The sequence below is a fragment of the Thunnus thynnus genome, chromosome 6, assembly GCF_963924715.1.
Source record: "Thunnus thynnus chromosome 6, fThuThy2.1, whole genome shotgun sequence".
In the NCBI taxonomy this organism is placed as follows: domain Eukaryota; kingdom Metazoa; phylum Chordata; class Actinopteri; order Scombriformes; family Scombridae; genus Thunnus; species Thunnus thynnus.
Window position 1 is genome coordinate 5,128,474 of NC_089522.1, and position 13,243 is coordinate 5,141,716.

The window sequence follows — 13,243 nt, forward strand, 5'->3', positions numbered from 1 at the left end:
TTACACCCTGTTGGGCCGTGGCTACAAGTTTTATCAAAGATAATCGTTAATTATTAAAATCAATAAAATTATTGATAAGAATTAATAATAACGGGGTACCACCCTGGACTCAGGGAAAAAGATAGTCAATTCGGTCTCAAAGTGTACTAATCTATGAATTTGGGACTTTGATTAATAATTAATTTAATAACTATAAACAAAATCACCATATCAGCAGTCAGTTATGGTTAAAGGATTTGGAGTTCTTTACAGAGCAGGGGTTGGCAAAACTCATGTACAACATTAAAACAGACAACAGGTATATCCAAAAGCATTTATTTAACAAAGGGTAAAAGCGAAACACACAATACTAATCTAGCTAAGTGTACCTACATACAAGTGTGAGTGTGTGTGTGTGTGTGTGTGTAGGGAAGACAATAGCAAGATGGCTGCAGTCACCTGGTGACTGAGCACATGGCATGCCGACAATTTGGCTGATAAAGGGAACTACAGAGACAAAAGGCCAGACCATGTGGTGTCTTGAACCACATGTGCTGCCTGAACCAAAGTTTGCCAAACTAGGTTTTAACCTCTTAACTGTGTGGTTCTCTATTCAAGGCCAATTGGTGTATGCTTAAAGTGCCAGGTTAAAACGAGGTTAGTTGCGTGCAAGGCCTAGTTACTGGATGTAACATGTGTTAAGCCTGCTAACATTAACCTAGCGGTGTGGCTATGCAGTAACCTGACTATAGGCAACAAGGACATCACATCAACAGTTCAATGTATAACCTTAACCAAATCAATACACGTACAGCACATTGTTTGAGTTAAACATTCTTGCTTAGCTGACCTATGCTTCACTGTGTTGCTAGGCTATGCCCAGTTGTTACCAGTCCATGAAGGAAGAGATGCTTTGTGGCATTCTGCTTTGTATCTGGTGAATCCATGGGTGAGTCAGGCTTAGAAGGCTTTGGCTCTGAAGCTGAAAGATGCAGGTGTTGCTGGGGAGACAGCACTCCAGTCGTGCAGAGGGCTCAGGTCACTCCTTTGTGTAGAGTTAGCAGCAAGCTAACTCAGTTTCACGGCTCCTGTACTTGTTAAACTGGCCAGCAGACTTGTGTGTTAGCTGCTGGCACAAGGAAACTTAGTTTCTGAGTCTTAGGCAGGCTCTTGCGTCTTCTGCCGTAAAGAAGACTGTGTGTGTCTGCTGTGAGCAGGCCACACAAGAGAACAGAGAGATGCTCCAGTAGCTGCTGGAGGTGTGAAAGACCAAGCAGCTGCTCCTGCAGCTGAAGGAGAAAGAGAGCAAGGAGCTGCTCCTGCTGCAGCTGGTGGAGAAAAGAGAAAGATAAGAGGGGAATCTCTAGTTTTGATAACCTGGATCCACGGGTGGAGCTTCACACTTTGGGTGCGAACCCCCAGGGCTCAGGTTTCTTGGAGTCTTGAAACATGTGGTAAACTGTGGTCCACATGTAGTCCCAACACCCCCCCTTTGGTCCTAGGATTGCACCTGATGTGTGATCTTGGGAGCACAAACATACATGTACTGTATGGTCCACAGTTGAAAGAGTTCATTTGTCAGTTCATTCAAGTTTGTAACATTTGGGCAGTGGTTAACACTATCTATCTTGGCTAAGCAAGAACAGTCAGAGTTACGAAACAAAAGCATGATAGACAACAACAAAGGCATAGTCCTAAATAACATAACCTGTGTTTCTCTTTACTCTTTGGGTTGGTGAGAACAGGAATGTCAGTGGTGTAACTTTGTTAAGGTGAGATGCAGAGAGAGTGGCACCTAAAATGATAAAGCCATTTCTGGAGTGTCCAAGAGTGTTTGTTGTTTCACTCATTGGATCTGATGACAATACTGACTACTCAATGTAGTACTCAGTCTGATCTTGGCAGACTTTACAATTTTGTCCTTCAGGCAGGTGTTGCTACAGAAGGATGTCATCATATTTCCAAAAATCCCAAAGTCCTAATGGCTGTATCATTGTTTGCTTGGCACTGTGTCTTAAACTTCTGGTGGGTGAGGACATGTGTATGACTACTTCTGAAAGTACCTAATCAAGTGTCCTAAGCTAGTGTTTTGCAAAGTGATCCTACTGGCAAAATACTTCCAAGGAGTTGATCCAATTATACTTGCAAAGTAGGACAGTGGTGTCTGAGCTGAATCAGAATTTAGGCTTTCCTCAACTAATAGCAGGCTGTCTGGCTATTACTGAGTTTAGAATAACTGAGGTTGCTACTGTTGCTAACAAACCCAAGTTTGCCTATGTAACTGCAGGAAAGGTAAGGCACTGGTATCTGTCTTACTGTCAGTACAGCGGTGAACTGTGTCGCTATCTAGAATTGTGAAAAGCGAGCTCTAGAGCTTTTGTGTCTTAAGTTTCTAATTTGTGGCTCAGGACTGTAACGCTCCATGTAGCCAGAGGGAGAGAGACATTCAGAGGCACTGTCACTGTCTGATAGATGGTGACCATGTACTGAACTGTGGTCAGAGATGCTGTGGTCATCATCTGATCTGTCCATTGTCTGGTCACACTTCTGGGCCAGAATCTCTGCGTATGGCCTTCTAAAGCTTCTACTGTGTGAATGCCTATCTTGACGCAGTTGGTGGACATGGCAGTTACGCCCAGTGTCCCTATGCTGCCTTTTGTCACCCCCCTTTGGACTGTTCTGAGGGTGATCTTTTGAGGCAGAAGACCTGTATGACGCTTCAGTGTTTGAGCTGGCAGGCTCAATTGTTTTCCCTCCTGCTTTGGAAGTGACAGCAGTTTCCCAAGCCACTTGTGTCATCTTTCTTATCTCACACAGTGAGGGGTTACCTTGGTGCGTCATAAGTACAACGTGAGTGCGTACGCATGGATGAAGGTTCTGCAAGAATAAGGACTTGGAAGGTGGGGTTTTAAGCCTGGTGCATTCTTGCCCTGGAAGTGCGCATGCCTCAAACATTGGTAGTAATCCCAGGGATGCTCACAACGGGAATGTTTAACTTGGAGGGCTGCAACCATTGATGTGGTCTTGTCAGCAGTAAAAGAGAATTCTTCTACTAGTGCTTGACGGAGCTCTTGGTAGTCATTTCTGACTCTGGAAGGTTGTGATTGTATAAACTTGTATACAGCTTTAGAGCTGGTTTTCCACACAAGTTTAACTTTCTCACTTTGGGTTGCATGGGGCAGGTCAACTAGATTGTATTCTAGTTCTCTAAAGTAATCTTCAGTGTGGTGATTACAGCTGTCTGGGTCAAAATGATCAATGTCCTTAGCTATAAGCTCAAGCACTTTAAGGCGGGGACACTGTGAAGTCATTTCTGATGAAGACAAGACTAAACTAGCACTATTATGGACATGTGCATCACGTGCTACAATTCTCTCTGGTTGAAGGGCAGGGGCTGAACAACTGTTATCACTTTCCTGATAGTGCAGAGGAGAGGCTGAACAGTTCTGGGATGTTCTAGTCCCCCCATGTAGTCCCAACAACCCTCATGTTTGTAAGACAGACATGCTATGCACCAAGCTGACATGTCACACAGCAATGCCAGGCCAGATTTTGGTGTTTAGTCATTTAGTCATTTGCATGAAATGTATCACTAGCAGTCTCATTAAGCAGATTGACATCACCTGTGGACTCCTGCATCCTTCAACTCTACTGAGTTCTGCCCTAAGGAGGGCTCGAACTCACAGCCTTTGGATCTAAAAGGAGTTCAGAAGTGACATGAGCTTTAACTACTGGACTACTCATTCATGCCCTGTAGCACAGGAAAAGATGTGTTTAACAAGCATATCAATCCACATTTTAGGTAATAATGTTAAAGTAAGCTAGAGTGGAATTGAATTATGGTACAGGATAAAGATGTGAAGCAACTTTGTACATGAGAGCAATATTATGAGGAGCACTGCAGTGAGCAGGTATTGAACACACAACCTTGTCATCTAAGGCCATCTAAGATGAAGCTGATCAGGAGAACCAACCAGACAACTCCTCAAGCATATCTTCAAGATATTGAAGATATGCTTGAGGAGTTAAAATTGTGAAAGTGGAAGTGAGAGCTCTTCAGAAAAAAAATACTGGTCTAAAAATATCTGTGCTCTCCATTGTGCCTGATCACATGACACACTGGTGAGACCTGACAAACTCTGCAAAACCCCTGATTTTTGGCTAAAATTGCTGAAAAACTATAAAAGATATCACGAAACAATTTGATAACTTTGAAAATTCAAAATTTTGTGAACATTTTAAAGTTTGAATGGCGTCTGTAGGATAAGGGTTGCCCAAGCAGTTGAGTGTCAAAGTGACAAAGGTTCCAACTCAGTTGGACGGTTCGTCCCATAGACTGCCATTATAAATTTTATTGTTTTAAAAATGTATATAAAATTGCTGAAACATGTTACATTTCAGAAAAATACAAGCACATATCTGCTGAATGAGCCGTACAGATTGACGTTTGAATGGTTCTTATAGCACAAAGTATGCAGCAGTTGAAACGCGGCAAAAAACATACGGAAAGTGGTATAAAAAGAATTAGAAAATGCAATTTCTGTAGAAATTGCGTGTGATTGCTGAAAGCGGATTCAGATTGCATAACTGGAGGCTGAAGAGTATTGAAAAATCTAGCAAGATTAAAATCAGCAATGGGTGGAATTGAACCTACACCCTCATGTTTGTAAGACAATAGGCTATGCATTGAGCTAACATGTCAGACAGTAATGACAGGCAGACAGATTCTGGTATTTAGCCTGTCAATTGCATGAAATTGACAAAAAAGCAGTTCAGCTCAGCAAGCAGATTGACATCACCTGGACTGCTTCTTCCTTCAACTCTACTGAGTTCTGCCCTAAGCAAGGCTTGAACTCACAACTTTTGGATCTAACAGGAGGTCAGAAATGACAGGAGCTTAAACCACTGGACTACTCAGTCTAGAGCTATAAAATCAGAAAAGATGTATTTAACAAGAATAGCAATCCACACTAGGTAATAGTGTTAAAGTAAGCTAGAGAGGAATTGATTCACGGTACATGATAGAGATGGAAAGCAACTTTGTACATGACAGCAATATTATGAGGAGCACTGCAGTGAGCAGGTATCGAACACACAACCTTGTCATCTAAAGTATTGCTGATCATGAGAGCAGTGTTCTAAACCACTGAGCCAACAGACATTCACAAAAATGAGAGGAAAAAATCTCTATTTTGATGAGGAAAATGTATTTGTCTCAAACTAGAGTTTGAAGCCCAGAGATTTGTACATCATTAGTGAAAGCAAGACTAGTTTAACATGAGAATGAATGATATGTGTAAAAAGTGTTTGAAGGAAGAGAGAATCTGTAAGTTTAAGAAACTGGAGTGAGAGGAGACACACATCCTGCAGACTGTATTGCAGTCAATGAGAACATGACAGCGACTCTCTATCAATTAAGGTTTAGATCTCAAAAACTATAAGTCCTATGTGAAATGTATTTACATTTTGAGAGAGAGGAGGCTTGTGGCAACATACTGAGACAAGATATGTGCTTGAGGAGTTAAAATTGTGGGAGTGAGAGCAGTTTAGAAAAACATTTCTGGTCTAAAATTATCTGTGCTCTCCACTGTGCCTGATCACATGACACACTGGTGAGACCTGAAAAAGTCTTCAAAACCCCTGACTTTGGGCTTAAATTGCTGAAAAACTACAAAAGATATCACTAAACTATCTGATAACTTTGAAAGTTCAAAGTTTTGTGAACATGTTACAGTTTGAATGGCGTCTGTACGATAAGGGACTTCCGAGCAGTTGAGTGTCAAAGTGACTATGGTTCCAACTCAGTTGGACGGTTCGTTCCATAGACTGTCATTATAAATTTTAATGTTTTAAAAAATTATATAAAATCACTGACACATGTTACATTTCAGAAAAATACAAGCACACATCTGCTGAATGAGTTGCAGAGATTGACAGTTGAATGGTTTTTATAGCACAAAGTATGCAGCAGTTGAAACGTGGCAAAAAACGTACGGAAGACGGAATAAGAATAAAGAGTGAGAAGAACAATGTGTGATTGCTTCCAGCAATCACACAACTAAAAAATGGAATTTCTGTACAAATTGCGTGTGATTGCTGAAAGCAGATTTAGACTGCATAAATGGAAGCTGAACACTAATGAAAAATCTACCAAGATTAAAATCAACAATGGGTGGAATTGAACCTGCACCTTCATGATTATGAGACAGACATGCTCCACACCGAGCTGACATGTCACACAGCAAAGCCAGGCCAGATTCTGGTGTTTACTCTGTCAATTGCATGAAATGTATCAGTAGCAGTCTCATCAAGCAGATTGACATCACCTGTGGGCTCCTGCATCCTTCAACTCTACTGAGTTCTGCCCTAAGCTGGGCTCGAACTCACAATCTTTTCATTTAAAAAGAGTTTAGAAGTGACATGAGCTTAAACCACTGGACTACTCACACATTTTCTGTAGCTCAGGAAAAGATGTGTTTAACAAGCATATCAGTCCACATTTTAGGTAATAATGTTAAAGTAAGCTAGAGTGGAATTGAATTATGGTACATGATGAGGATGTAAAGCAACTTTGTACATGAGAGCAATATTACGAGGAGCACTGCAGTGAGCGGGTATCGAACACACAACCTTGTCATCTAAGGTCATCTAAGATGAAGCTGATCAGGAGAACCAACCAGACATTCACAAAAATGAGAGGAAAAAATCTCCATTTTGATGATGAAAATGTATTTGTCTCAAACTAGAGCTTGAAGCCCAGAGATTTGTACATCATTAGTGAAAGCAAGACTAGTTTAACATGAGAATGAATGATATGTGTAAAAAGTTTTTGAAGGAAGAGAGAATTTGTAAGTTTAAGAAACTGGAGTGAGAGGAGACACAAATCCTGCAGACTGTATTGCAGTCAATGAGAACATGACAGCGACTCTCTATCAATTAAGGTTTAGATCTCAAAAACTATAAGTCCTATGTGAAATGTATTTACATTTTGAGAGAGAGGAGGCTTGTGGCAACATACTGAGGCAGGATATGTGCTTGAAGAGTTAAAATTGTGGGAGTGAGAGCTGTTTTGAAAAAAATTTCTGGTCTTTCAGCAATCACACAAATATAAGTACAATATTTATACAACAACCCATGCTCTCAATATTGTGTTGTCTCTCAGAGCCTCAACGACACAGAGAAACGGTACCGTGAGCTGCAGATGAAGGTGGACTCTCTTGGCGGGGAGTCTGGAGGCCTGAACAGCATCAATGAGAAGGCCAAGAAAATCAAGAAGGAGGCAGAAGACCTCCTCAATGAAGCCAACGAGGGGATGGAAAAACTCATGGGTGAGTAAAGCAGTGGTTCCCAAAGTGAGTTCCATAGCACCCTGGGGTATCTTAAGGACAGGCCAAGATTAGTTGGTTGGGACCTCGCACTCTGGCCTGTCGAGATCAGATCATTTTGCCTTTTGAAAATGAGGGATATTTCTTACAAGTGTGGTGTGCTTTTATTTTGAAAGTTTGATTGACATGTGTACTGTCAGGTGTGTAGAGACAATAAGTAACTGCAGGTGGACACAGACAACTACTCATATATTTGAATGGAGAGTGTGAGCGAACCCACACCTTTTTGAACATTTACTGCTTTCACATACTTCTAGATACAGATTTCATTTGAACTTTAAATGAGTCATGAGACCTTGATCTAGAAATCTTGAATTTACATGTGTTTTCTATCTTTTACTGTTTTTGAGATATTAGAGTTTGACTTTTAAAGTCTTTTCTTGCTCCTTCTGTGATTTGATAATGAGTGTGTATTGAGGAATGTTTCACAGCAATGAGGGAGTGACATCACCAGGAGCAGTTGGAGAGGAGTATTTTAGAGAACACTTCTGGTGAAATCTCCACATAAATCCCTACTACTACTTTGGTGAAATCTTACATTAAAAATCATATTTTAGTAAGAAATTTCGTGGTGAATCCATTGATACAGGTTTGAAAGTGATCAGACTTATAGTTTAGATGTCAGAAGCCTCTGTCTGACACAAAGTCCATGCCTCCCCCATTGTTTTACATTGTAAGGGGTACATTTGATGTGATGTGGCACTGCAACTTTCAGGGCTTATAAAATCCAAACTGTTCGAGTTATTACAAACTTTTTTTCAGCACAGTGTCATAAGTCATCTATTAAAGTTTGAAGCCAATACCAGCTGACAGCATTTGTTCGGGAGCCAAAATTGAGGAAAAGTCTTATTTTGAAAAGGCAGAGGACTACTGTAAAACAATAGTATTATAGTAGTAACAGTAGTATATATACTATTGTTTTTTGTGTGTTTGTTTTTTTTCTTTGTTTGTTTCTTTGTTTCTTTATTAGGGCACGAGCCCAAAGGGTGAAGGCCCTCTTGTATTTTGTGTGTTTGTTTCTTTCTTTCTTTATTATTCCGTCACTTAAACCCTAAATTTGACCCCCTAAACATGCTGCTTTGACCCCCTAAACAACTGCTCCTGGTGATGTCACTCCCTCAGTGCTGTGAAACATTCCGCAATACACACTCATTATAAAATTACAGGAGGAGCAAGAAAAGACTTTAAAAGTCAAACTCTAACATCTCAAAAACAGTAAAAGATAGAAAAAAACATGTAAATTCAAGATTTGTAGGTCAAAGTCTCATGACTCATTTAAAGTTCAAATGAAATCTGTATCTAGAAGTATGTGGAAGCAGTAAATGTTCAAAAAGGTGTGGGTTCGCTCACACTCTCCATTCAAATATATGAGTAGTTTTCTGTGTCCAGCTGCAGTTACTTATTGTCTCTACACACCTGACAGTACACATCAATCAAACTTTCAAAATAAAAGCACACCACAAATGTAAGAAATATCCCTCATTTTTAAAAAGCAAAATGATCTGATCCCGACGGGCCAGAGTGCAAGGTCCCGACCAACGCTGCTTGTCTGTTTTGGTCAAGTATTTAACTCCACTGGCACATTGTGCTCAGTTTACCATACTCACATCTATAATACTCTTGCTACCTCAATGAACTTTGATGGCATTCAGCTTCCCCTACTGTTTCCCTTTTTTTAGCTTTTTATTTCTCTTTGTTTTTGCAGAACTGGAGAAAAACTTCAGGAGAAACGAGAAGCGGATGCAGAGGCAGCGCATGGAGCTGGAGGAGTTAAAGGAAAATGCTACTGTGGTGCGGGACAACATCCGGGATCAAGTGCAGAAGTACAGTAACTGTGTGTGAGGAGGTCACAGTTCCCTGTTTACCGTATGCTGCTGTAGTCCAGAGCAGAGTCATGACTGATGCTGGGACAGAAAAATTATATCACCCATGAAAATAAGACACTGCTCTGGTCATTGGTATTTCAAGTTTTACACATTACCTGTCGAGTGTTATATCACAGAAGTGCCTTCCTCTATCAGTGTACTGTACCACTTTTTGACTCCTGGATATCAACACTATCCTGTGTGGTGTTTATGTCTTTAAGCTATTAAAACAAGTGGATGACCAGTGGAGAGTATTGTTTTATTGTATAGGCCATGATAATTGATTTCATAAATAATACATGTATCATAAATGTGTTATTTTGACCAAAAGTGATTTTAAGATTTTGTGTTTTTACTGTAATTTGTAATTTGACCACATTAGTATGCTACTGACATTCCTATTAAGAGAGTAACGTGAACTGATTTTTGAAATCCAATTTTGTGTTTATTTTTTATTACAAAAGACGCTCTTGATTAAATACATATGAATGCATACACAAATATTCTTATAAGCAAAATTTATTCTGAGATGTGATGATGGAGAAAAATAAATTTGATTTATGTAAATTCATAATATATATCGTGTCCTGTTTGTGTGATGATGTGTGCTTAATGTTTACAGTGTCAGATTACAAATTTATTGCAGAAAAAGTGTTTAAATTCATTCTCACAAGGGGGCGCCTCTTACTTAGCAAGGCAGTGTGTGTTCACAGCAGACATTCTTTATGTGTAATTAATAACATTAATGATAACTGTGTTCCAGTTAGGTGTGTCAGCTCCAGGACTCAGTAGATAGCGTATGTGACACTAAACATCATTAATGTTGTTAGCTACAGCTGTGCTTTTCCTGCTATGACAAGAAAATGTCTGACAAACCCACACATGTGTTTTCACTTATTTGCCTGATTAGACCTCTTCTCAAGACTGTGTATAGTAGGTACAGACTCTGCCTGATTGACATTTCAGGCAGAGTAGTCAATAAACAATAGTCTCACCCTACATGTAATGTAGAGTGAGACTATTGTATGTTGTCTATTTACTGAAAAGACACAGTGTCTGAATGTGATTTCAGTATGTACAGTATCATTATGCATAAACCTACACAGTTTTGGGGGTAATGTAAGGTGGAGTACTAAATGTAGCTCTAATAGCAGATAAAAAAGCTAAACCCACTACCTGAATAATATTACCCACTATCTGAATTATTCAATTCATGATCACTTTACCAGAACATCCTCATGTTCCTCCACAAATGGTCTCCTTCCACCACAACATCAGGTCCCTCACACCAACTCAACTTTCCAATGAGGTCTTGGCTACCATGCCTCCTCATAATGAATTTTCCTCACTCCTGGTCAATGAGGCTACAGACACACTCTGTTCCTCACTCCACCTCTCTTAACAATCTCTGCCCTCTAATATCCAAACCTAGCATCATTCTCCTCCAGTTTGTGCAGCACAACTCCTGGTACAGGCTCTTGTAATATCACTCATTGACTACTGCAACTTCTTACTGGCAGGCCACCCCGTATGCACGGTCAAACCTCTACAGATGATCCAGAACATGGCAGCACAGCTGTTCTTCAATCAGTCCAAAACAGTACATGTCACCCCGCTGTTCATATCTCTCCACTGACTCCCAGTTGTTGCTTGCATCAAATTCAAAACCCTGACACTTGCCTACAAAACAGCAACTAAAATGGATCCCACCTACCTGAACTCCCTCATTCCTCCCTGGTACCACCACCATAACAGGGCCCTAAGTCGCTAGCTAGACCTTTCTCCTCTGTGGTGTCCTGGTGGTGGAACAAGTTACCAAACTCTGTTCGATCCGCAGAGTCCCTCTCAATCTTTAAGAAAAGACTGAAGACCCAGCTCTTTTGCGAAAACCTCTGCACTTCGACTGAAGGAAAAGACAAAAATACAAAAAAATCTGAAAGTCTATGCAATCTATGCACTCTGTGCATTGCCTCTGTGCGCCACCTGTTGGCATCTATATCCTATCAGACTCAAACTAAGCTTAATAGCACTTACTTTTGTTGTTCTCTCCTAGATCCCTGCTTGTGTTGTATCAGCTCTCAGATGTACAACGTTTTGGATAAAAGCATCTGCTAAATGAAATTGTAAGATTGTAAAAAAATATCACTTTTTTTTAAAGGCCACGTTAATTAGACTTATCTTGCCCCAGATGTGGGTTTTCCACATTTTTGTAATTATTATAAAGAATCTTTTTTATATTTTCCTCCAAACTAATGAATGGTTACTCACATGAATTTCCTACTGGATTACCAAAATATTTTCTGCCTTAAAAACTGGAGAAAAATTTGATCAAGTTACCTCAAAATCTGTTGCTGCACTGAGTTCCAAAATAGAAGAAGACCGCGTTTCTAATCAATATTTCTTTAACAGTGGTTCAATTGGCTACTTTTATGTGAGAGAGATCGATGGTAGTGACCAACCAATCAAGAATTATCACTCTCTGCAGTTCCCCTCAGTTCTGAATGTTTTCACTTCTTTCAGCTCATTGTTTTGGTGGCAGCTGTGTCCAGGGAAAAAAGCTCAGATAAACCCATTGTACACTACCTGTGCAGGACCTCAACAGCAGACGGACAAAGTTAGCAAGTGAAGCATTTAGCAGCTGAAGAGCCAGATATCCAAATGAATGACAATGTTGCTTCTGTCACTAATATTCGCCATATCAATTTCATAAGGTCAATGTTGTGTTTACAGATTGTTTCTGCTGACCTCACCTAGCAAAAAACATTACTGTAAGTTATTGCATGTACAAGTAAAAATTCTTTTTATTAAAGAAATTGTTTTTATTAAAAACATTCACCATAAAATAAAGACTGTAATCTTTAAATTAAAATAATAGAATATTATAGTTTTTTAACAGGATTATTCAATTACTTAATGGCCTTGAATGTTAAGAATCCTATGTAAATAATACAAAAAATACACATCCTATCACTGAATGTAAAAATTAGGCAACTTTCTGTTTTTTACAGCAAAACTTTGAATTTGATATAAAAAAAAATTAAAAAATAAATAAATAGTAAAAAAAATGGTAGAAGGTCTGGCAGCAAAAGTTGCCAAACAGTTAGCGTCAAATAACAGTAAAAAATCCTTTTGTTATTCTACAGAGAATTTTTTTTTTAAAAATACAGATATTTACTGTAGACATTATCTGCATTTTTACAGTCCAACTTTTGTAAAATAAAAATGAAAATTCATTATAAAATAGTGATGAAAATGCTAGAATGTTAAGCAAATGTATAAATCTGCACAAAAAAAGAAAAACATTGAAGAAATACCTTAAAATTATTATTATTATTAATTATCCAATTTATCCTTAAAAATGTCACATCAAAGCACAGATTTCTGGATGTAAAACACAAAAAAGTTATGTAAAATTATATTCAAATTACCCTCCTTTAACACCCATTAATGGTATCTTGAGAGTTTTAGGCTTTAATTGTATATGATTATCTCATCTATTTACAGTAAATTCCTGGTAAATATTGGTTTCATACTGTACAAAAAATAGGATCATGTGAAAATGGCTTACAAAAACATAATTTTAATTATCATTACTTTATATAAACATTATTTGAAAGTAATTACAAGCAACTATCCAATATATCTACAGACTTTTCCAATTAATGTATGAGATTTACTGTATATAAACAGTATTTGACAGTAATTACAATTAACTATCCAATATATCCATCTGACACTCTTCTTCAGAGGGAAATTTTTTATATATTGTGTGTACACTGCCATCATTCTTCAGAACCTGCCACGTATAGGCTATTTGAAGCTAAAGAGAGCTATATAAGTTGTTCTTCTCTTTGACTCTCCTCTGAAGAGTGGCAACATAGGGGCCTCAAAACAACTCTCAAATGACCTGAAAACAAAGATTGTTCAACATTAAGGTTTAGGGGAAGGCTACAAAAAGCTATCTCAGAGATTTCAGCTGTTAGTTTCCACTGTGAGGAACATAGTGAAGAAATG

At 38.9% G+C, this 13,243-nt stretch overlaps 1 protein-coding gene across 3 annotated transcripts in view; it reads left to right on the forward strand.

The window, feature by feature from the left end:
* Positions 1-9,803, forward strand: part of lamb2l (laminin, beta 2-like) — a 77,148-nt gene extending 67,345 nt beyond the window's left edge. For all 3 annotated transcript variants that reach the window (XM_067591383.1, XM_067591384.1, XM_067591385.1), the window contains exons 34-35: positions 7,142-7,307; positions 9,070-9,803. In XM_067591383.1, the coding sequence (XP_067447484.1) occupies positions 7,142-7,307; positions 9,070-9,206 (303 nt within the window). In that variant the 3' untranslated portion in view covers positions 9,207-9,803. The remainder of the gene's footprint in view (positions 1-7,141; positions 7,308-9,069) is intronic.
* Positions 9,804-13,243: the final 3,440 nt, after the last annotated feature.